The sequence below is a fragment of the Sander lucioperca genome, chromosome 17, assembly GCF_008315115.2.
Source record: "Sander lucioperca isolate FBNREF2018 chromosome 17, SLUC_FBN_1.2, whole genome shotgun sequence".
Classification (NCBI taxonomy): domain Eukaryota; kingdom Metazoa; phylum Chordata; class Actinopteri; order Perciformes; family Percidae; genus Sander; species Sander lucioperca.
The window spans coordinates 31,151,388-31,177,168 of record NC_050189.1 but is presented as its reverse complement, the minus strand read 5'-3'; the positions used below and the strand labels follow the sequence as shown (position 1 = coordinate 31,177,168).

At 41.8% G+C, this 25,781-nt stretch overlaps 1 protein-coding gene across 1 annotated transcript in view; it reads left to right on the top strand.

Moving 5' to 3' along the window:
* LOC116043395 overlaps positions 1-21,779 on the top strand; it is a 43,699-nt gene extending 21,920 nt beyond the window's left edge. Inside the window, exons 19-29 of the mRNA XM_035994103.1 lie at positions 4,666-4,794; positions 7,420-7,667; positions 8,523-8,688; positions 13,400-13,601; positions 14,265-14,398; positions 14,759-14,895; positions 15,892-16,040; positions 16,761-16,967; positions 17,631-17,725; positions 18,656-18,780; positions 20,763-21,779. Of these exons, the coding sequence (XP_035849996.1) occupies positions 4,666-4,794; positions 7,420-7,667; positions 8,523-8,688; positions 13,400-13,601; positions 14,265-14,398; positions 14,759-14,895; positions 15,892-16,040; positions 16,761-16,967; positions 17,631-17,725; positions 18,656-18,780; positions 20,763-21,010 (1,840 nt within the window). The 3' untranslated portion in view covers positions 21,011-21,779. The remainder of the gene's footprint in view (positions 1-4,665; positions 4,795-7,419; positions 7,668-8,522; positions 8,689-13,399; positions 13,602-14,264; positions 14,399-14,758; positions 14,896-15,891; positions 16,041-16,760; positions 16,968-17,630; positions 17,726-18,655; positions 18,781-20,762) is intronic.
* The last annotated feature ends 4,002 nt before the right edge of the window (positions 21,780-25,781 follow it).

Here is a 25,781-nt window from a genome sequence, read left to right as displayed (position 1 = left end):
TGACAGATACTTATCTTAACCTAGCAAATAGCTCATCCTATAGCTCAGCTCAGCCTCATCCTGTCTTTGTGTTTGCATTTGAAACAATGGAGATGGTGGCGGCAACTACTTGCTGTCTGAAAGCACTTTAAGACGGAAATATAGTCCCCCGAAATCTGTTCTTTTCTTGGGAGCATTGTCCTGTTGCTGCCTTAGTTTTGATTAATGTTTTGTCTTTGTATTAGCATAAAAAAATGACACCTGAGTATAGATTAAATTATTTTCCTGGTTGCAGTAGTGTCTGCAGATCATCCAGTCAGACTGGGTTCAACCCCAATAATCTCCACCAGAGGGTTAGGATAGGCCAAGTCTCTCATTGCCCTCTTTCGCTATTGCTGAGATAAAGCAGATGTCCCTACCCTTTCGCTATCTCAGCTATGTATTTTGCAATGGCACTGTTGCTGCATCTCGAACTTAGCGCCGCCCAGGACGGTTGTGATTGATTTAAAGAATTCCAAACAAGCCAGTATTTTTTTCCCCCTATCCCAAATTAGATGGGCTAGACCATTCTCTATTGCTAACACAGCGATCAACTCAAACTGTACCTGTGTAACTGTGAAAGTCCTGAGTGGGAATGACTACCTTAAACCCTGGTTGCACAGTAGGCTCAGGTCACTATGAATGTCAAATGATGGTGATCTCAACAGCAACATATTCACAAGTGTCACTACGAGTGACCTTGTTCTTAAACAATATCACATTTCCCTTTGTTAACAAGCTGTGAAATCAGGCCTGCATAGTATCCAGACAAATGTCACCACTAGATTTGAAAACAGTTTTGAATTATTAAGACAGGCAACTACTCATGTGCCTCCCCAGTGTAATGTAGCACCGAGAAGATCCCTTAATGCCTTCACTCATGTCACATAGATGAATGACACTGAAGCTGATGGCCAGGTGCACTGCAAGATGATAAAAGTTTCCACAGAGGTGTTCTTCATCCTGTTACACTCTCATTATAACTGAATTAAGAGCAGTGGCATGGCTGCTTTCAGAGTAATTAGCACAGAAGCCATACCTACACACCTGACAGGAGGAGGTATCAGATAAACAAGAAACTAGGGCACTAGTGGTTGCTGGTAATACAAGACGACAGGGATGGTAATAATATGGAACGCCTCAGAGCATCAGCACATTTACAGTTGGGTCTTAGTGTGTCAGAGTTTAATGAAAGCTTTCATAAAAGCCGTAATCTACAAATAATAATAATAATAATAATACATTTTAGTTAAAGGCGCCTTTCTCGGCACTCAAGGACACCGTACAGGGATACATAAGACATTTAAAAGCAGCAAAAAAAAAAAAAAAAAACAGAAAGAGGCAGAGCAATTGACATCAAGTCAAACAGATTTGTTTTGAGTTGCAATTTGAAATGGGGGAATGAATCAATGTTTCTGAGTTGGGGTGGTAATGAATTCCAGAGACGGGGAGCAGAGCAGCTGAATGCTCTGCTTCCCATTGTGGTGAGATGGGCGGAGGGTACAGACAGGTGTATGGAGGAAGAGGATCTGAGGGAGCGGGATGAGTGGGAACCTGGAAGAGATCAGACAAATATGGGGGGGCGAGGTTGTGGATGGCCTTGAATGTAAACAGGAGGGCTTTGAATTGGATACAGAACTGGACCGGGAGCCAGTGGAGCTGTTGGAGGACAGGAGTGATGTGGTGGATGGATGGGGTTCGGGTTATGATATGGGCAGCTGAATTCTGTACCGGTTGAAGTTTATGGAGGGATTTGTGAGGGAGACCGAAGAGGATAGAGTTGCAGTAATCCAGATGGGAAGTGACGAGACTGTGGACAAGGATGGCGGCAGTGTGGGGGGTAAGGGAGGTGCGGAGGCGATTGATATTTTGTAGGTAGAAGTAGGCAGACCGGGTAATGTTATTGATGTGGGGTTTAAAGGATAGTGTGCTGTCAAGGATGACACCCAGACTCTTAACCTTGGGGCAGGGTGAAACGGAGGAGTTATCAATAGTGAGAGGAAAACTGTTGATTTCGGATAAAGTGGATTTGGTGCCAATGAGGAGAACCTCGGTTTTATTACTGTTTAATTTGAGGAAGTTTTGGGTGAACCAGGTTTTTATTTCAGAGATGCAATCAGTAAGGGAGGTGGGCGGGGTAGATATAGGGTAGGGTAGGATGGAAGTTATTGAAGTTGGAGGGGTCGGCACCAGGATTTTTCAAAATAGGGGTAATGGCAGCAGTTTTGAAGGATGCAGGGACAGTTCCAGTGGTGAGAGAGGAGTGGATGATAGCAGAAATGAGGGGGACCAGGGAGGGAAGGCAGGCTTTAACAAGTTGTGTGGGGAGGGGGTCAAGTTGACAGGTGGATGGCTTGGATTTCTGGGTGAGTCCTGTGATTTTTGAAATATCGGGGAGCTGGAAGGAGGAGAATGAGTGTGTGGATGGGTGAAAGTCGGCTGAGATGCTGAGGTGAGGGATTGATCCAAGGTGCTGGTAGATGTTCTTGATTTTTTTCTGTGAAAAAGGACATAATGGAGTTGCAGAAGGAGGTTGTATACAAGTGAGGGGGGAGAAAGTCTTGCGGTTGAGTGATATTATTAAGTAGGGAAAACAGTGACTTGGAGTTTCCTTTATTGGCAGTGATTATACTGGAGTAGTAGTGGGTTTTGGTGCTAGCAATGGAGTCCTTATAACGTAAGATGTGGTTATTGTACTTTATTTCTTTGTGAATAGTGAGACCAGTTTTTTTATGAAGACGTTCAAGTTGCCGACCTTTGGCTTTCATGAGACGAAGATCGTGGGTGAACCAAGGGGCGGAGATGGAAAAAGAAACAGATCTGGTTTTTAACGGAGCAAGGGAATTAAGAATATTATGGAGTCCAGTGTTGTAATGAGAGACCAGATCATTGGGGGGTGGATAGATTGTGAGTGACAGGGAGGCAGGAGGAGTGGATACTTGAAGTGAGAGTGACGGGGTTGATATTCTTTATATTCCGAAATGAAATAAGGCGTGATATTTTAAAGATGGAGAGAGTGAGTTTCACTGTAAATGAGAGGAGAAAGTGGTCAGTTATGGGGAGTTCAGGGTGACACCAGAGCAGCAGATTAAGTCCAGAATATGTCCTTTGGAGTGTGTGGGAAAAGTGGTATGTTGCTGACATCCAAAACTCTCTAAGCAGGAGGTGAAGTCCTTGGTGAGAGGCAGATTGATATTGTCCATGTGGATATTGAAATCGCCCAGTAGTATTATGTTTGGTGAGCGAGAAGATAAGTGGGTGAGAAAAGCAGCAAAGTCATTTAAAAATTCACCGTTCGGTTTAGGGGGGCAGTAGACAGTAGCAATGATGGCTGGAGTGGGACCAGACAACTTGCAGACAGCAGATTTAAACGAGCTGGAGACAGGCACAGACACCGGCGAGACTTTCCACTTCTCGCGGTAGATTATCGCAAGACCTCCTCCCCGGCCAGAACCAAGGGGTTGACAGATGTAAACAAACCCACTAGGAGTGGATTCATTCAGCTGAGAAAAGTCAATGTCTCGGTTAAACAAAGAAAGTCTAGCTTACGATCGCAGATGAAGTCCTGGATGAGATGTCCCTTGTCTGTCAATGAGCGGATGTTGAGCAGAGCGAAGTTGAGTGAGGTGTTGTCACAGCTGGTGGTGGTGCTAGCTGACCGAGCTATGCGGGATAACACGCTGTGGTCGACAGCCCGGTTGGTGGAGCGTGGAGGGTGACGAGAGCTGGACCAGATGGACTTTATTGCTGTTGAGCTGTTGTAGTGGAAATTCCGGCGGGACCCTCGGTGAATGTATCTCCGGCGGGGCTGGAAGGCGATGTCCGGGTGAAGGTGAAGAGCCTCCGGGGCAGGTCCAGGCAGGTGACAGTGCAGCCGGAGCAGGTCAATGGCCGAGTACGGCAAGCAGCGGTAGCAAGCTGTGCCAACGTTCACTCTTCGGCCGTGACAAGCCATGACCAACTTGCATCCTCCGGTCATCATGGCATCCTCCGGTCATCAGGCATCACGTCAGACTCCAACCCCGTATAAAACAAAATACGGCAGCGAGATGACAAAATGCGTAGCTATATATAACTATTGAACTTTGCTAATGAACTGAGTATGAAAATCAAACGAAATGATCAATGCATTTGCCAAAAAAAAAGAGTAAAGTTACTGAAAGTAAACAAGCCAGACAAAGCGGCGTCAATCTCGCCAGCGTCCCCGTTACTAGGCAACTAGTGTATATATATATATATATATATATATATATATATACACCAGTCTGTAGGATAGGATTTATATATATATATATATATATATATAAATCCTATCCTACAGACTAAATAAAAACATCTTTGTTTGGTACAGATTCGTGCAAAAATCACACTACATGACTATAGTACATTTTTATTTGTGTTTCAATGAAAATGAGAATGATGATGATCCAAAAAAATGGATTATTCCACCCAATATCGTGAATCATATCGCACTCGCAACATCAGTCAAAACAATCACAATTTGACATTTTCCTCATATTGTGCAGCCCTAGTGAGCAGTAAAAATTTGGCACTGTGTTCTAATTTGTAAATACTATTAATGGTTTAAATATATATGAAAGTTACATCCTTTTAGGTTTTTGATACTTGTTCTTCTCTGTGTTTGAGGTCTTGTGATGAGGCAGCAGTATTGAGTGCCAGAGGGGGCGCTGTGCTGTCAGTCCTGTCTGTTCAGCACGGCGCTGCCTCTATACAGGCTGTGGACATGACTGAAGACTACCTGCTGCTCTTCTGCAGGTACAATAACACTACAAACAATTCAATTCAATTCAATTTTATTAATAGTATCAAATCATAACAAGAGTTATCTCAAGACACTTTACAGATTGAGTAGGTCACTCTATATTTTACAAAGACTCAACAATTTCAACAATTCCCCCCAAGAGCAAGCATTTAGTGCGACAGTGGAGAGGAAAAACTCGGACAGACCCAGGCTCTTGGTGAGTGGGCATTTGCCGGTGCCGGTTGGAGGTATGATGGCAACAGTGGCAATTATAGTCACAATACAGATAATGGAACTATGACTAGAAATAATAGTTGTAGCAGTTCAGGGCGCCGAGCAGGACCACGGCGGAAGCTGCAACCATGATTTAGGTGCCACCCTAATCCAAGGAAAACTGTGAGGCGAGAAAACATAAGGGCTCTGGTAGGGCTGCACAATTAATAGAATTTTAATCACGATCACAATTTTGGCTTAACACGATCAAATCACGTGATAGAGCGATATTTAAAATGCTTCATTCTGTTCATAGAACGCTCTGTATCAAAGTGTTTTTTTTCCCCAAAACTCCGTAAACCACTCTCTGAACACGTGCCTCCATGAGCCAATCAGAGTTGTTCCCTGCACCGCGCAGCTTAGTTTAGATGTAGACAGTCACAGAGGACAGAGTAACGTGAGGAAAATTAGACAACAGATAGCAGTCGGTCATAAGTCGTCACAAGGTTTACCAGTTTACCAGTAAACGCAACATTTTGTCCCGTCTGTGTTGTTTTTCAGACAACAGCAGTGACCAGTACTAGTTTGAGTCTTCTAGCTCATAGCTTTAGCAGCAGACTGTTGCACGTCCCGCTGTTGGAATCCTCTACAGTGAAATACAGTCAAACTACGCCGTTTAACTGTCAGCATTTTAGCCGTGTTTAATCCAGTTACTACTGTAGCTAATGGTAGGCTAACATTACCTGCTGTGTAACGTGTTATTAGTAGGGCTGTCAATCGATTAAAAAATGTAATCTAATTAATTACATACTCTGTGATTAATTAATCGAAATTAATCGCATACATAATTAATGGTGCCTGAACCGATACTTTTTAAGAAAGTAAAAAAAAAAAAAAAAAAGGTACTAAACAACAGTCGGTGACATTAAAGAACGGCTTGTTTATTGCTAAGGCCATATGGTCAAAATTAAATGATTTAATAATAATGTATAACAATAACAATAACTTATTTCACTAGTAAATTGCTGTTGAACGACAAAAACAACCACCAGATGGGAAAAGGACATTTACAATAACTTCAAATGCACCACGAGGCTGTAGTTTACCAGTTTCATTGAACACACCGTCTCTGTTGTTTTTCCGACAGCAGCTGCAGATTGTTACATACCGGTGTTGAATCCTCTACAGTAAAACACAGTCAAACTTTACACCGTTTAGCATTAGCTGTCAGCATTTTAACCATGTTTAATCCAGCTACTAGCTAGCGGTAGGCTAACGTTAGCTGCTGTCGAGTATAGTGTTAACTAGCTAGCGGTAGGCTAACGTTAGCTGCTGTCGAGTATAGTGTTAACTAGCGTCACGTGCAGCAGTGTTTGTGTTGCCTGTATCGTCTGTTTCAGAGCATCAGAGAGAAGCGCAGACATATCAGTGGCACCAGATTTCGATAGCCAGTGTTGGCAGGAAGAAGATTTTTACAAGTAAATGTTCCAATTAATGATCCAGGCAGCACATTCTCGTCTCCCTCCTTCATTTTACAGTTGAATGGTGGCTAGAACGGCTCTGGGTCAAACGTCAATATGGAATGGATTAATCTGCGTTATTTTTTTTAACGCGTTATTTTTTCTCAGATTAATTAATCGAAATGAACGTGTTATTTTGACAGCCCTAGTTATTACTGTTTACTAGCGTGACATGCAGCAATGTTTCTGTTGCCTCTAGGGTCTGTTTTGGAGCATCAGAGCGCAACGCAGACATTTAAGTGGCACCGTAATCCGCGTTGCTATTTCGTCCGGTAGATACCTATTGGCACCGGATTTTAACATGCGCCGTTAACGTGAACAGAAAATTGCGTTGCCTGTATCTTTTCACGGCAAACGCACATGTTTGGAAAGCGGTCGCACGACAGCTGAAATGGCATACTCCTTCATAGTATCCTTCAACAAAGGAGTAATATAGCACAATATGGATGTATTGGCAGGAATGTAGCACAATGCGGATGTGAAAGTAGTTGTAATTAGCCTATGTGACAATAACATTTGTTTTGGTTAAAATCAACAAATAATCGTGATAATTAATCGTGATCAATATATTGATCAAAATAATCGTGATTATCATTTTGGCCATAATCGTGCAGCCCTAGGCTCTGGGGAATAAGCTACCCAGAGCTAAGTTAGTAACAAGCATTTCTGGTACATGAATGCACACAGATGTAAAGAGAGAGGAGAGAGGAGCTCAGTGTGTTAAAGAAAGTCCCCCGGCAGTCTAAAACTATAACAGCATAACTAAGAGCTGGTCCAAGTCAAAACTGAGCCAGCTCTATAAAGGTTGGTTTATGAATCTGACGACTATGAAGAGAAGCAGAGAAGAGAAGGGGTGCCTAGGGGTGAAACACTGTAGTGAAACATTCTCTACTTTGTTTGTGTCAGATTCCCATACAAGAGAGGCAGTGAAATCATCCAGATCAAACTCTTCAGCACTGTGTCCTTCCTCTACCTGCGCTCTATACTGGGCTGCAGCCAGGACTGCATTTCCCAGGTCACTATCAACCGGGCGGGGACTCACGTTGTGGCCTTTTGCCCCTCCCCCCATACTGGCATCACGGAGCTGGTCACCTGGAACCTGGAGACAGAGGACCACAAACACATCACTCGCTGCCCCGCAGTACTGACCAAAGGTTTGTTTTTACAGGGGTGCTCAAAGTGTGGTGGTGCAGATACCCAGAGGGGGTTTAGGGGTTTCCAGGAATACTGACCAGATTGACTAATAACCCAACTAGGGATGCAGATATGAGGAAATTATGCATTAACGTTGTTGAATACCGCCATAACAATATTACTTGGGATAAATAAACAGATATTAAAGTGTTCTCAGTTCTGCATTTCTGCTGCTCCCAGTATTCTGCTAAAATACAACAATTTGCTTGTTGAATTTAAACCAAATGAAAGATAATCCTGTCCAACATTCTTTTATTCAAATTGAATGTAAAATACATCACAAAAAAAAATGAGTTACATTTTAAAGTGCAGTTTTCTACTGTTTTTCGCCATATATCGCAGCCTTTTGCGATGTGTGCGATGACGATTAAAAAAACCCCGATATATTGTGCAGCTCTAAACCAAAAAGCATTTGTCCAATTATAGCTTAGCAACAGTGACTAGGCATGGCACACGCACAGCTGTCAAGGTTTGGATTTTTCAACATGCTGAAATGGTCCACATGGAGCCCTAGTAAGGGCAATACTCAATATTGCTCAAAATAAGAGTTGTGTGTTTTTTATTGTCTGTCCAAAACCAAAAGCACAAGAGCAGAAATGTAAAGAATGGATTTAGAGGTTGGTTTTGGCTTCATGCTCCACTGAGCAACTCCCCTAGGAAAGAACGGGGCTCCGCCTCAAACGCTCTATCCAGTTTTTATTATACATCCATGGTTTAAATAGGTACGTTAATCCAGGAAGTAATTTTAGGGGGCGTGTCTTGTAGTAAAGTTGGTGTTTTGCCGTGTTAGCTCTGACATTTTCCTTTCCTTTCAGGCCTTTGTTTTGATCTGCGCTTCTGCCTGGGGGTCTGCAGCGGAGAGAAGTACCTTTGCCTGTGGGATCTGACATCCAGGATCAGTGACCGGGCTCTTACCTATAACATCTATAAGCTCAGGAGCGAAGGCACAGAGGAGGTCGTCCCTATGGGGAAAACCCTGAGGTAGGTACTGAGATGTAGCACTGAAGGTAGTCGCTTTGTATTTTCATCTCATGGTGCTTCTGATCCAGAAGAGGCAGATATTAGTCAATATCATTAACTTTTGTTATGGTGGTTGTTTGATTCAGTTTTTATCCATAAGATGAACACGCCAGTAAGGTCACATTCCCTAAAACCACTAAAATATTGCTTTACCTGACTTGTTATCAGGTTAATGCTAATCAATAACTTTTCTAATGAACCTAGGGCATTCTACGTGGACAGCAACTAGCGGTTACAATCTAATATCATGTTACAAATTACATGGGACCAAAACATTTAAATACAATACGTAAATAAAGTTTCTTACTAAACCTAACCCAACATTTACTTTCGTCCACCATGTTATTGTGTAATATGACGCCAACTCGGCAAGTCTTTGTATGTCTTTCTGACTTCTTGTTCCCAATTTTAAGGGGCATTCATGTGAATTTTTAGCCTGGATGCCAGCCGAACTTAGCCCCGCCCACAACATTCAAGGTCGGGAAGTTCGGTCTGGACTTGATCCGTTGTGGAGCAATTATGCTGTCAGTCAGTCAGTTGCCTACTGGAAATATGTCACATAAAATTTTATGAAAGTGATGCTTTTGAAAACATGATATTTCTGACAATAAATGAAAGATTTTTGAAATGGCATGTCAATTTTGTCTCGGCGGAGCTAAGATGAGAACAATCAGAACACGGCAACAACCCGCGCAGCACTGCAGACAATTCACCACTGCGGGTCAACTACATAAAGCTTAGTGTCTACGTCGGTAGGATTAACAGATAAAATGCCTTCTCCTAAAGCTAAAAACCCTGTTCGCGGCGGTGGAAGCCCGGTGCTCGGAAGCTCCAACGGCCGCTACAAGTTCATGTTGCTGACCAAGCCGTTGAACCGGTCCTCGCCGCCGGATCTCCTCCGGCAGCAGGGCTCCGAGCTGGCCACGGCTGGCTTCCGAGCATCGGAGAGCCCCACTTGGCGCCAGGGGTGTGTGTGTGTGTGTGTGTGTGTGTGTGTGTGTGTGTGTGTGTGTGTGTGTGTGTGTGTGTGGTAGTAGTAAAGAGAGAGAATGGGAGAAAGAAGTTTGTGTGAGGTGGACCTGGTCACCACAGACCCAAATCTTCTCAGCTGTTGCTACTGTCATATGCTGCACTGTCTCTTCATTGTATGGGTCACTTCTTATATAATAACAAGGTAATACAATGTGTAATCAAGTGATGACTGATTAACAGTAATGTAAATGCTAAATGCCCTAATACCTGTTGATATTACAACAATGCAAAGTGGGCTCTTTCTCCATTTCTTTGCACAAAACTCTACAGAAAGTGCCATTTAATGGTTTATTTTTCAAAAAAAAATTCCAGGGGGGCATACTAGGGACCCCCCTAGGGATAGCCCCCTGACATAACAAATCCCAATTTAACCCCTGCACACACACACACACACACACACACACACACACACACACACACACACAGCTGATGGTGTCGCTGCGACTCAGCTGTTCAAGTCACAGAGGCTGGTTTTAGAACGTAAGAGACATCACCTGTTTCAACAGCTAATAGAGAAGTCAGCTGTTAAAGTCAGCTAAAAACTATAAAAATAAAATAATTTTTTTTAGACGGAGCAGAGCCTCAACAACCGCCCAAAAGCACAGTAGCGTTAGCTATAAGGTGGAGAGAGATAGAGAGAGACTGAAGAGAAGGAGCGCCCAGCGGCGTTAGAACAAAGCCGTGAATCAGAGAAATAAAACATGTTTTCGCCAATTCATCTCTAGAAATGCAACTGCAGCAATCATCTCACTATCACTAACGTTATCCACATTCATATTTACACGAAACAAATGATATATCCATCATGTGCATTCTGCAAAGAGTGGTTGCTATGGAGTCTTGTCTGTTGACAGTTGAGTTGAGTTCCATTGCTCTGATTAGTTGTAGGTCTATCCATTGAGTGCAGAGAAATTTTCTTTCCTGGTTCGGTTGAAACACGCCCCATAATCACAGCCCAATGGAGCAGTATCAGACTCAGATTCTAGTCAGAATCTGAGTATGACGATGTCAGGCTAGTGAATTTTCCCAGTCAGAAAGCCGTTCCACTCCCTATTAAGCCCCATTGTACCGAATTTGGTTGATGTGATCGCGGTCCAGTGCAAAATGAATGGGACTCTATGGAGCTAGACGGCTAAATTTGTCTCTTTTGCCTGATTGTCGTTTAGAAATCTCAGATTTGATTGTAGTTTTTGCAAGTTCAACATGGATTATAGGTCGAAAGTTGAATGAACGAGTACTTATGTCCTTTCGATTTCTTACAGGTTGAGTCGTTGTTGACCATTACACGCTAACATTCTGCTAATGAATGCTGATTGGTCAGTGAAGGACAGATTACGATCTGAGATCCTGCTTGATGGCATCCGAAGCAGAACCAGAATGTCAGAGTGAATATTTCGGCGTGGTCTTATGGTCTCATTAGCAAACCTCTTTCTAGCACATGCATTAACAGGGAGAGCCTTACCTGTTAGCTGTGCTGTCGATGCCTCGAGAAAAAAAGGATGCGACTCTGAGCTTGCCGTAAAGCAGTATCTCTGGCCGTATATGTGTATGATGTCACTGACATTTTAAAAGGCTTTTTAGAACAAAAAAGCGACTTTAAAAAAATCTAACACCCAGCAGTGTGTATTTTCTTAGCCTTCCCTTTCAAATGCAACATTCAAATTACTAGACAAAAAATTATATCCTGAGAAAAGTGGATTTTGAGGGTATTAGCTCCATAGAGTCCCATTCATTCTGCACTGGCCTGTGAGCGCCCCCTATATGGAACTCTGGTGGAACTGCAACCAGTTCAGAACCCGAAAGTAACAAGAGAGTGGAACTTCTTCCCTTATTAGAAATTCTTTGATAGCACACACCCAACTTTAACCACAGCCAACCTGACCAATCAGATTACTGGGACAATGGACAGAAATTGAGATGAAATGGACAAAAATACTGATTTACAATAAAAGGATTAGAACTAGGGCTGTCAATCGATTAAAAAAATTAATCTAATTAATTACAGACTCTGTGATTAATTAATCGAAATTAATCGCATACATAATTAACGGTGCCTGAACCGAAGAAAAGAAAACAAAGGGTACTAAACAACAGTTGGTAACATTAAAGAACGGCTTGTTTATTGCTAAGGCCATATGGTCAAAATTAAATGATTTAATAATAATGTATAACAATAACTTATTTCACTAGTAAATTGCTGTTGAACGACAAAAACAACCACCAAGGACATTTACAATAACTTCAAATGCACCACGAAGCTGTAGTTTACCAGTTTCATTGAACCAGTCTGTGGTTTTCCGACGGCAGCTCGTCAGCTGCAGATTGTTACATCCCGCTGTTGAGTCAGTCCTCTACAGTAAAACACAGTAAAACTTTACACCGTTCAGCGTTAGCTGTCAGCGTTGTAACCGTGTTTAATCCAGCTACTAGCTAGCGGTAGGCTAACGCTAGCTGCTGTCGAGTATAGTGTTAACTAGCTAGCGGTAGGCTAACGTTAGCTGCTGTCGAGTATAGTGTTAACTAGCGTCACATGCAGCGGTGTTTGTGTTGCCTGTATCGTCTGTTTCAGAGCATCAGAGAGAAGCGCAGACATATCAGTGGCACCAGATTTCGGTAGCCAGGGTTGGCAGGAAGAAGATTTTTACAAGTAAATGTTCCAGTTAATGATCCAGGCAGCACATTCTCGTCTCCCTCCTTTATTTTACAGTCCAATGGTGGCGAGAACGTCAATATGGAATGGATTAATCTGCTTTAATCTGCGTTATTTTTTTTCTCAGATTAATTAATCGAAATTAACGCGTTATTTTGACAGCCCTAATTAGAACCATTAACAGAAAACACTGTTCACAAACTGATCCAAACAGCTCTGTTGTAGTCCAGCCTTTACTTCTGTGACGAAGGTGCCTCACTTTGTAACACACGTTATAATGCTCGCCTAGCTGCTAGCGTAGCACGCACTCTGCTTCTGACTGGCTAGTAGTCCATACCTAGGTACTGTCAGTGCACGCTCTCATACTCTGCTTCTGACTGGCTAGTAGTCCTTACCTAGGTACTGCGCATTTGCGACTCCCAACAAAGATGGAACAGAAATGAGATGTCTCACTCTGTAGCTAAAACAGAGAGCTCAACACACAGGGTGAAAAGAGGAGCTGCAGCAATGTGCAGTACAACAAAAATATGGTGTTTTTTGAAAATGAAACTATGTAAACCTATTCTGATATAACCTCTAAATACAATTATGAACCTGAAAATGAGCATAATATGAGCACTTAAAAAAAATAAACTCCAATAACAGGTGATTATAACCGCATATTAATTGCACTCTGTTGTGCACACTGTTAATTAACTCACTAAATCATAAATGCAACATCTCAGTCTGGTAGACCTGGTCAGGTATTCATTTATTTGGACTATCTGTACTTTTCTTTTTCTTTATTAATAAGTGGCACTTTTTGAAGTATTTAATGTGTCAACTCTCACTGATTCTTGCTTACTCATTACATGGCGTTAGTAGTTTTAAGGAGTAGTAGTTGCTATACATATTCAGGGGAGCGCAAGGACAGGTGGTATTTGTGATCTGAACTGACAACTGACACTTCATCATCCTCCTTTGATGGAGTCTGGCTCCCTCTGCCTGCAGGTATGCTGTGTGCCGCTCCATCAGAGCTGGGACGGTATATGTGTGGAACTTGACCAGACGGCGTTTTGCCTGCCGACCAGTCAGAGTGGAGCACAGCCTCTACAGCAGCACGGATGTGGTGCTCGCCCATGACTTCAAACTTTACATCTTTACAGACAGAAGCAGAAACAGCAGCATGGACGCCGCTTCATGTCCATTCCAGGTCAGACTGTCTATGATGTCCTTTTGATATTTTCATCTGCTCATTTTGAGTTTAGTTTTTGGTCTACACTTTATACTTGTGTACTCAGATTCATTCTCAACTATGTCCAGACTGCACTCCTTTAAGTTCACGTTTTCTCTTAGCTAAGTTGTGGACTACTTAGTATAGTAACTTATTTACTATATCCACGACGTTCCACTTCCAATATTGCTCCGTTGCCACCGGAAATTTCGCCGGAATTTAACTCTTTTCGGCATTTTAAACTCCTGTGGATTTCTGAGGACTATGGTTAACTGCTCCTCAGATCTCTGCAGGGTAAATCCAGACAGCTAGCTAGACTATCTGTCCAATCTGAGTTTTCTGTTGCACGACTAAAACTACTTTTGAAGTATGTGTTCCATCAACAAGTTACTTCCTGAGGCTATTTTGCAGCGGCACCGTGGCTCTGCCCGGTGCTTAGCGCCGCCCAAGACGATTGTGATTGGTTTAAAGAAATGCCAATGAATCAGAGCATGTTTTTCTCCCATCCCGGAATGCTGTGTAGACTAGCCAGACCCTACTCCGCAGCGCTGTGTAGGAAGGTCTGGCAAAGCGAGACTATGGACTACTGAACTAACCATACCCCCTGTCATAATAACCTTTCTGTCATGTCTGACCTCCCAGACTCTTTTGGTGTATGATTTGATAAAGCGGAGCTATGTGAGGAGACAGACTGGGATCACAGTTAATTCCTGTCCTCAGCGTGAGCACCGTGTTCTGGGGGATGGACGGACTCTTCTGGGCCTATCAGAGACCAGGTAAGAGTGAATATGTGAAATACAGGGAGTATGAAAAGTCTGCAATGATATGGATACTTCACATCACATAAGATTAAGAAAATTAGGAAAAAGAAACTGAGCTCCAAATGAAGTGATGGGTTCCATGTATGACATGCAGTTATTTAATTTGAGGCTACCCTATGATCCAGACACCCTACATGTCTGTATTCCTTGTACAATTTTCATTGGAATGCATTCACATGACCTGAACTGAATTAAAAATGAAAGTATCAAACAAAGTAATACAGTTGTTCTTACTTTGCATCTATCATATTGACCTGCAAAAAGCCATTTCAGCAGAACCCCAGTTTATTTCCTGTCTGATGTGTGTCGTTGCAGAGACCGTCTGATCCTTTGGGATCTAGACTCTGGCTCTATCAAACATGAGATCAAACCCTCCCACAGAGAGTCGCTCCTGTGCAGCTGCCCTGCCCAAGACCTGCAGCCCAATGTGACCCCACGCAGAGAGACAACATGTGAGCTGCCTGATCCTCCAGCTGTAAACACATATTTGTCATCATCATCTTTTCCATGATGATCTGACTTTTTAACATTTACATTTTACTGTGTGTGTGTGTGTGTGTGTGTGTGTGTGTGTGTGTGTGTGTAGCTGATGCACAAATCCAAACCAATTTACAGAGTGTAATATCAGTATTAACATCAGTTCCTAGATCACTTCAATAGCAAGCAATTAGGGCTGTAATAATTTTCCTTCCACTTGTAAGTTGGAGCCAGCTGAGGAGACTAAAATGTTTGTTGGAGAGTATACAGTAGGTGTAATCTTTTCCAGAAAAGGGTTTAATACATGACACTCTGTGGTAAAGGTAGATTTTAGTTTAGTTTTAGTGCTCGTATAACTCCCCGTCCTCTTCACTCTTTAATCTTTACACTAACCTAATCTTAATTCTTTTCTTACTTATAAATCCAAATTCCATCCTTGACTGTCTTCTTAAAGCCATTTTGTGTAGGATTTTATACTACATTTCAAAGTATTTTGATGGCCTGAGTATTAGGAGAAACGTGTGACCATCCTGAAAAATAATGGTGACTTGGTAAAATATACCTGCTTCAATGATACCACGTCTGGATAGGCCTGTTGTTACCTCCACCAAGGAGGTCATGTTTTTGGCTCTGTTTTCTTTTTGTTTGTTGGGAAAAACTACTGGCTCAATTTTTTGACTTGGTGGAAGGGTGTAACATGGGCAAAGGAAGTACCCCTTACATTTTCGAGCGGGTCTAAATCACGGGGCGGACCCACAAATTATTTTTCACTTTCGTTAGCATTTGCGAGATAGGGCATTTGTGCTGCTTTCATGTGGTGTTGGAATAATCTGAAAAATATGTTCCCGACTGGGAAAATTCACGGAATTGCCCCATCGAGTCAGGACGTTAGCTGCAAATAGGGCATGCCTTGAAGGAGGTCGGCACTCTCTGAGTGTCCTTCTAGTTTAAGTTTTCTTGCATTGCTACAGTGATGCCATGGGACATTCGAACAGAGAGCCAGTCTGCAAAGAAAAGGAGGCTCGAGAGGGAGGCACAGAGGGAGAGAGAGGCGAAAAGGAGGCTGGACAGAGAGAAATACAACTTGATAGACCAGTACCTCCTCAGTGGAAATGAACAGGTACACAGCAAAAGAGCAATGCACTGTACAAGGGCAGGATAAGCCATCCAAATCTACATTTTTATCTGCAATGTTTAAGGGCAAAACAATGTTACTGTTAAGACACACAGAGCCGATAATCAGCCGTTAGACAGTCTGGCGAGGTCAGTGACTGGAGTCTGTTCGGTGTGTTTCGTGCCGTCGCCCGTCCGAGGGGCCGTCAGCGTTCATTTTGGCCGATTTGACATGTATAATCGGCGGGACAGGCACTGCCGGCAGTCGGACTCAAATGACCCATCTAATTGGTAGAGTGCTAACCCGGAAACTAGAGTCTCTCAAAATCTGACGAAAATCTTTTAAACTGACCTTTGTCGATCTGAAATGAATACAGATTCAACAACTGCATGGCCTATTTCTCGCTTAAAATGTTTTCAGTAACACGTTTCGTCTTTGAATTTCCGGAGAAACCAGAACCACGTGACGCGTTCGTCGAATCAGCTGCCGGTTTTCATTTTTGGGCGACAATACAGATTAGCGCCGCCTGGTGTTATGTATACGTATTACGTCTCGTCGCTTTGGTGTGTTCCGAGGCACTTTTTTGACCAACTCTGGGACACTGATCAGTCCAACTGCCTTTTCTGCTGAGGGTCGGCCGTCTGGTCAGTGTGTCTGCAGCTTTACACTACATTGTCAGTAGTTGTTGCATCACTGACCTCTACATTCCACACCTTTATTTTGTAGGTGGTGGTGTGCTCTTATTTTGCTCACCACCTCAATGTCTTCAGCGTGGTTTCGCAGGAACACCTGCACAGCCTGGGGGAGAAAACATCACTGCTGAGCCTCCATACTGCAGCTATTACCTACACTGGCAGTCACCTGGTGCTGACCAGCTACAACCATGAGCACAGGATGCCCCATATCACCCTGTGGGACCTGCACAAAGGAGCGGTGGGTTCCCACTGTTTGTTACAGTTTGCTTGAACTAAACTCTTAAATGTTCCGTTTTAAGTTTATTTAACACTTTTAAACAATTATTTGGCGATTTGTGATTGCTTTGTGGCAGGGCGGAGCAAGACATAAACATTCAGGGCTCAGCCCAAACCTAGTGGGCGACCATTTACGGCCGCTACTTGCACTATTTTTCAAGCCTTTGATAATAGAATGCCTAAAATTCTGTACATCATTTGGGAAAAACATGATAGACGACATCCTGTTTGGTATCTAATTGTTCTCTAACTGTGTTCATCATTCTGAAACCAGAACACAACAAATGTTGAGGATGACTCATTTTCACTCCAGCCACACTTTCCCATTCACTTGAATGAGAAAGTGTGTCCAAACTTTGGACTGGTACTGTAGGTAGGGTAGGAATTTGGTGTAAACAGCATTACTAATCTTGAAATGAAGGCGATATTACCGAAGTAACAGAACTTTTGCTCCATTGACTTTGCGGTCCAGTCAGAGACTGAGTGAAATGACACAAGGTTCAAGTTATTTTAAAAACCTAAAACATTCGGGGCTGGAGCCCCAGACCCCCTCGCTCCTCCCCTGCTCTGTGGTTGATTTGATTTTATATTGCCCTCATGTTATGCTTTGTATATATTCTTTTAGGTAAGGAAAAGACTGTCGAATGAAGCTGGAGTTTGCTGCGTAGCTATCACAGACAACGCAGACAGAGTTGTCTTTGGGGTCAGAGGAAGCAACAGGTAAATGTTTTCAGATTTCTTGAGTGACATGACCATGTTACTACTGTATATTCACTACTTTAACACTGTGTCCTACCATTGTTACGCAGATGACACCCAGTCGTGTCTCGTTTAGTCCTGAAATTCCCTGCAATGCCGCTGAACACCGATAAGACTAAACCTCGGACCACTGACATCTAACTTAAAACACTCAGCCAGACATTTATGAGTTGTTTTTGCTTAAACCAGTGCCTCAAACATGTAATAAATGTAAATAACGCTGGGAACAGTCTTGCTTGCCTATTTAATATCTGAACAAACGTCAAAACTGTAGGATGTTTTGAGCGTGAAATTTCATTCTCCACCATGAAAATATTTTATAAAGTAAAAGCCATATTAACTCAAGGTCCACTTAGTAGCTTTTTCTGGAGTATTTGACTGCATCTTACAGTCTTCCTCAATGACAACTTAGCTATCTTCGAAACAAGTAAGCAAACTCCACTCGCCAATGAAGAAAAAGCTTTTATGAGCTTTTATGAGCTTATGCCATACACATATACTAAGCTGTAGTAATTTGGTTAACTGATTAATATTATATATATTCTTACATTTTAAATCTTGACGGTATGTTTATGAGGGGTCCTGTGTCAAAAACTGTTTTTTTACTATAGTTATGTAGTGCATATTCATTAATACATTTGCATTCGATCAACCTACTTTTTTGGAGAACAGGAGAGGGGTGAGGGCTCCCTACTGGGTTTATTCAGCCCTGCTGTCAGCCTTCACTTTCTGTAACTTTTCATACAACAGTCAAAACACCTACTGTTGTCTGACATGCTAATGACGCTAACCATGCTGCCATTGGGTTCCACTAGCATTTTGCTGGCATTCTGTACTGAGTTTTAAATGTGTGGATGAAAACATGCTATCACATTTTGAATGATTTGACAGACTGAAGGTGTGGGACCCCTTCAAGAGAATTTATAGGAGCATCTGTGGCTATGGGAACCTCATGCTAGAATACTCCAGTAAGCTTCACGTGACAGAGGGTGGAACCAGAGCCATCCTGCTGTCAGGTAGGTAGTCTCGCATTGCCAGACCTATCTCCACAGCGCTGTGGAGTAAGGTCTGGCTGCACCACAGATACATTCTGGGATAAGAAGAAAAAAAACTCTCTGGGTTGTTTGCATTTCTTTAAACCAATCACAATCGTCTTGGGCGGTGCTAAGCTCTGGACGCAACGACGGTGCCTCTTCAAAATAGTCTCAGGAAGGAACTTGTTTTAGTAAAACATTTGCATCCCGTAAAAGAAAACACCACATAAAATATTAAATGAAGTTAACTGTTCACACAATACAGTAACATGAGCTATTTAAATTAGCTGGATACATGGTTAAACATCATTTGCTCTTCCCAGCGTATCGCCGTGTGTACTTCGTCCACAGCAATCCCACCAGTTGGTCCCAAAACATATAAACATATTCTTTGTAAATCTTTACAATCATTCCCCGAAAGAACCAAGCAGTTTCTTCAAAACTTGCCATTTTCAGCAGCTCAAAGTTTGTTGTTGTTTCCCGAAACGAACAGATTTTTAGAACAGCCACACACAGAGAGCGGAAGGTGGCGGCCGATGTCAGGCAATTATCCTGGAAATGTACTTTCGTTGATCCAGACTGTCAGGTGGGAAACAGAACTGAAAGTTATTATTCAGTGTATTCATTCAACTTTATTCATAGTGTCAAATCACAACAGACATTATCTCGGGACACATTTCATATAGACCAGGTCTAGATCCGACATTCCCCCATGAGCAACGGGGGCAAGAAAAAAACTCCCCTTTAAAAGCTCCTATAAAGCAATGGAAGAATTTATTAGGGCTTCAGTCTCATGACTCTGTGTGTGTGTGTGTGTGTGTGTGTGTGTGTGTGTGTGTGTGTGTGTGTTTTCACACTCTGGTGCTAAAAACCAACTGTTTTCTCAAGACTCTTTCACCTTAAGGTGCCATATTACAGCATATTTTCACACTTTCAAGCAAGTGAAATCAATGCAGTCCCAGGTAGAAAAGGGTTGGATTAAAGGAGGCTGACATACATTTTGATTTAAGCTGCCTACAGTCTATTTATGTGCTATGATGATTTATTATTTTTGACAGTGTTTAACATGCCAAGAGCTGAAGCGACTTCTAAGTTTATTGCAATTTGGGTGAAAATAAATTTAAAATCGGGCTCTTTACGATAAGTATTCAGCGATTTCTCTCTGATTCTTATTAAGAGGCCTTTGAATCAAAATAAACATTTATCCATGCTCCTGATCTGATCATGTCACTAGAATCTGTTCAATTCAATTCATTCTTAATTGCCTCTCTATAAAGTTATTTTCATAGTTGCTGGAAGAGTCAGCCTCTCCCACACGGGATTCAAATTGTGATTATTTGCTCTCTCTTTTTTTTTTTTACCAATATTGCAGTTGTGAGTGAAATTGTGATTATCTTCCATTAGGTTAAAATCCAGGCCTGTATTTGTGGTCTTAATAGTTTACATTTAATAGATACAAATGTACCAAGCATAATTAAAAATGAATCAACCAGACAGTCAGATTTTCAATCATTCAATCAATTCATTTAGGTATATATAGCTAATATCACTAATCACAAATTGTGACACATTAGTGGTATACTTGACATATTTGTCCAGTAATGGTGATAATTACAAACTGCTCCAGCTCTACTGTAGCTGGTTAACACAGACAAACTGCTTCACAGCTCTGAATCTAGGAGGTCCCAATTCAAAAATCATAATTTAAGCTAATTACCTTAAAAGGACTGAACAAAACCAACGTCACAGCGACGTCTCTGATTGGTTGAGCTCTCTGTTACCATGGAAATGTTTACCAAACCCACGAACAGCTATAGCAAGCTGCTATCATTGAAGTCTATAATCCCTTCTGTACACAGTTAGAACCCAACTATGCACATAACTAAATTTTTTACTGTCATATCATACACAGCAGAATGTCTCCATGTGCAACAGGGATTTTTTATGTTGCTATGATTTTCCAGGACAGCTGAGCCTGTGGGACCTGGAAGCGGGCAGCGTCCTGTCTGTGCTCTCCCTGGATGCACATGTCCGCTGTATGAAGCTGCTTCTTGGGTGCCCGACTTCTGTCCTGCTCGGCCTCAGCCACAGCCCTTCCCTCATCAGCGTCAGGTTAACATCCAGGACTGTCAGCTCAGCAACTCAAGTCTCCCAACACGGAGACCTGTTTGGAGAGTCCAGCAGCAGCGAGGAAGAGGAGGTGAACTCGTGAAAATTCAGGGTTGTACAGCTCTTTCTTCGTAGTGATTGTGTATAGGAAAAGGTCTTTTTACGCCAGTGGATGTCACATGACTTGCAGCCATGCCCTTCCCAACTTTCTATCTCATCTAAAACACTGCAATTCAGGCACCATAAATACATTAGCGGGACTTGACTGTTGTAAATACGTTTAAGATGGGGAGAGCGGGAATGGATGTTAACAAAGGGATGGTGGGAAATGTTATCACGTCAGTTCCTTCAATTTGTGCATTAAAAAGAGTGTGAAAATAATATGTATGATGAGGGGGGAGGCAGTCTAAGGCAGTGTCCACATTTAGGAGCCTGAGGGTAGAAGCTCCTTTCTGAGCCTCTCAGTGCTGGCCTGGTGTAACCAGTACCTTTTTCCTAACCTTAACAGGTAGAAAAGACTGTTACTCAGGTCATTTGGAACTTTAATAATTCTCTTAGCATTATTCTTGCAGCGTCTAGTGTAAGTATCCATTAGACAGGGTAGGGCACTGCCTATTGCATGTTCAGCCGAACAAATCACTCTTTGCAGGGTTTCAGTACCAGGAGTAGAAATTCCTCAGAATTTGAAGGGATACCTGGAATTTCCTCAGGCGTTTAAGGTGAAGCCGTCTCCATGTGAAAAGGCTGCCTTTCTCCCTTTTCACTAGGCCCTGTTCCCAACTTTAACCGTGTTTTGTGTCTGCTTGATTCTTAATTACAGTATAATGTTTCAGTTTATTCGATAAATTATCATTTGATGTATGTAAATGACACAGGTCCGTTTAGTTGGTTTACGAGTTCATAGTATTTTTGTTCTGGTTCTGCGTGTGATGTGGGGGGGTGATCTGCTGCTCCCCAGCTCAATCAAGGAGAGTACATGCATGTTTGCCTGATTAGATCAGGCTCGTTCGAGATGAGCTGCGCCTCGCCTGTAGAGTGGACGAGAGCAGGCGGTAGCAGCAGGGGGAGGTGACGAAAATCCGCAGTCAAGTCGGACAGTCTACAGCCGTTTCCAGCAGCCTTCAGGCTGAACAGGAAGTCACAGAAACACTCACATCCTGTTAGGTCTGATTCCGATTTAATAAAATGTTATCAGACCCATAATCAGCTGTCTCCAGTTGTTTTTACTATGACAGAGTAGCTGTCAAAATGCTCTACATGTGATCTGTTGCTGATGTTAATAAACAACAGACTAGACGATCCGTAATCTGAACAGATTAAGTCTCTCTGACTTCTAAACGTAACTATCAGCCACACAACATGTGTTCTGTACAGAATAAGCCTTTAAATCAGACAAATAGCAATTATAATCCCTCCAATTCAAAAACAATAAAAAAGTTTATATAAAACATCATCACGTTGAGTCGATTCTGAACCAATCAGCTGAGAGCCAGGCGTTTCCCAGCATGCCCTGGGTCCGCCTGGGTCTTTCAGTCGGTGAAAAGCAACTGCGCTGCCTGTGTCTCAAACCTGCGGCTGCCTTGATCTCGTGAGGTTATTGTTGACCACGTGTGCATGACGTCAGAGCATGTCGGGATCAAGTCGGACACAAATCTAACCGGCATGCATGAGGGGAGCAGGGAGGGGCGGGGCACTCTGAGGGTGTAGGAGATAAGGTAAAATAGTTCTGCAGTAAATTACATTTTGATAATATTTGGGGTGCTTATTGTTATGGGTGCTAATATATATATAAATGGTAATGTCAGCAGTAACAGTAAATGTGAATCTAATGGTATTTTCTGGATCCAGAGTGTTGAATGTTGCTTCTTTTTTTTTAGTATAGCTCACCCTATAGTTATCTGTGCAGGTGGTAGGTTCCAGGTGGGTGAGGCTGAGATGTGAAAGTGCCTTCACTAGAAGGTAGAAAGAAAAAGGAGTTGGCAGCCTGCTGTGAGTTTGTTTAGTTTGATGTTATTTTTCCTCAGTTTCATTGTAATTCCCAGATTTCATTTTGTACCCTTTGTTTGAGTATGTTTTTTGTTTGTTAATAAATGCCACAATGGACTTCGGTGACATCATTGTCAGGGAATGTTCTGTTGCTTAAAAAAAAGCATATATATATATATATATATATATATATATATATATATATATTGTGGAATTTGTTCTGTATGTCTGAATGATAAATGATGCTAATAATAAAAAATTGATCTAAAAAAAAAAATTGCGATAAGGTATTTCCACATCACAGGACGAAAAATGTCACTTTTTCAAATCCCGGTGAAATATGTTCTAAATGTGAATGTTTAAACAGCTGTTACAAAGGCTAAGCTAACATGGACTTGCATAACCCTTGTGTTGTTCTTCCGTCGACCATGCAACTTTGTGTTTTTCTTTTTTTTAAAGTTTATTTTTTGGCCATTTTAGGCCTTTATCTATACAGGACAGCTGAAGACATGAAAGGGGAGAGAGAGAGGGGGGATGACACGCAGCAAAGAGCCGCAGGGCAGGGCCAAACCTGCAGTTGCTGCGCTGAGGAGTCGACCCCTATGGGCCCGCTCCACCAGGTTAGCACCCTCAAATTCTTTTTTTCTGGGTCATAAAATTAAAATTAAAACTTTTCCTGACATTTTTGTCACTTTTTTCAAGTTTTTGTTGCTGTTTTGCGCTTTTTTAAATGTTTTTGAAGCATTTTTAGATATTTTTCTCACTATTTTCAACATTCCTTTACCATGTTTTTTTTTTCTTCAAATGCAATAAAATTTAATGAAACACCCAAATCCAGTGAAAATAGTGAACTGATCATTTATTTTAATTGTGAAGAGCGTTGTATGGAACCACCCACATTATTTTGACAATTTGGTTGAAAGAAACCCAAATTTCTGATATAGAAACTTTCAAAATGGGTCAAATTTGACCCGAGGACAACAGGAGGGTTAACCAAGAGACACAGCTACTAAAGGCTAACCTAGCATGTAACATTAATGGTATTGTCTCCTCTCCCTGTGTGATGCATTTAATGTGAGAGTGAGTCCTAAACTTGCCTGGATGAGTGCATGTCTTTCCTACTTCTAGAGGGGTTTGTGCTGTGTTAAACTGATTCACCCAGGCACTGCATGTGTTCGCGTCTGTAGCCGGGCCTGCTGGCAGGTGGCTGCCGTTCTGCATTCACTGCGCCGCGTCCTCTCCTTCATCGGCGTCCTCCCCCAGCCAGCCCTGCTCTTCCTTGTTGTTGTAGTTCAGGTTTTAAACGGTGTATTTACAAAAGTTTGTACTCTTTCAGCGTCTTTGTCTTCAGTAGTGTTCTCTCTGTAGAAAACGTGTGGTTTGCAGCCGTCCGCTTGAGGCTCTTCGCGACTGCTTCCAGCCGGAAACAATCCCCTCCATGAATCTCCTTCACACACAAATCTGGGTTATCAGAGCCACACAAACATGCCCTCTCATGTCACATGTCAGCATTTTCCTTATCAAAAGGCTACTCCAAAAAAAAACGTCTTCAAATAGTCAGTCAGTGAAAAAAACGTTCACTTTTGAACAACTTTTGAACGTATTTTCACTGGTGGCCAAAGTCATTTTGCTTACTGGGTAACATGAAACATATTGTGGTTTTAGCTGGTTAATGTTAGCTTGCTTATTGCTAAAAGAATCTGATTATGTGGGAAACACTACAGCTATTTTATTAGAATGACATGACAAATAAACGTTACTGGATGTAAAGTGAATTCAACTTTAATACATTATATATATATATATATATATATATATATATATATACATATATATATATATATATATATGTATATATATATATATATATATATATATATGTATATATATATATATATATATATATATATATATATATATATATATATGTAAACAGAGAGCGCCATCTATTGGACTCAAAAACTAAAGAAAATACTTCAAAGAGCTTCATTTGGATATCACTAGGGATTTGATCCTGCACGGCATGGAGGATGTTCAGGTGAGTCAATGGGATAGCATGACATTATTTTCTAGTTCCATATTGTGATTTTCTTTTAAGGATTTTGGAATTAGTTTATGCCACTGCAATTATGTTACAATGAATGGAATATTATCTCAACAGACAAGGAATTTATGAATTGTAATCACAAATTTAACCCTCCATAGACTATTTGACAATCAACCAAAACAAACATGATTCAGGTATAACATAAGCCTACAAATGTTTGTATGCCAAAATATAACAACTTATAGGCAACCATTTCTTAGTTTGGAGAGCAGTTAGAAAATGCTGCAAATAAACCAGACTAAATAAAATTAAAACTGAAATTAAAGAAATAGATTGGTAATTGTGTTGACATTTCACTGATTAGACTTCTTCTGATCCTACGAGATCCACAGAAGACAGCCAGCCTTTACTTTTCTCTTGCTCTTGGCAGACTGGATGCACTAACAGGCCTGGAACCCTCCCACAGGCAGAAAAACTCATTACACGCTTCATTTTTGATTTGTTTTTAAGAATTCCAGATTGCCATGGTTTTTGTTTTTTCCTTTTTAAATCAGAGGGTGTTGTCTAAAATCCTCATTGTACCGTACAGGGTGCTGCGTCCACCCCTCGTTGGCTGACAGGCTTCTAGTGGCACATCACACAGGAACACACAAGGCTCATTCCCATCCAGAGCACCCAGTGATTGTTTTTAGAAAATCTTGTAAGCCATTTCTTCTCAATGTACCAAACACCAAAGCAAATTCCTTGTATGCGAAAACCTACTTTGCAATAAACTGGATTCAGATTTTTTTTTACTGCTAAACATAACATTTAGCACATATACACGCTAATGCTAGCATGT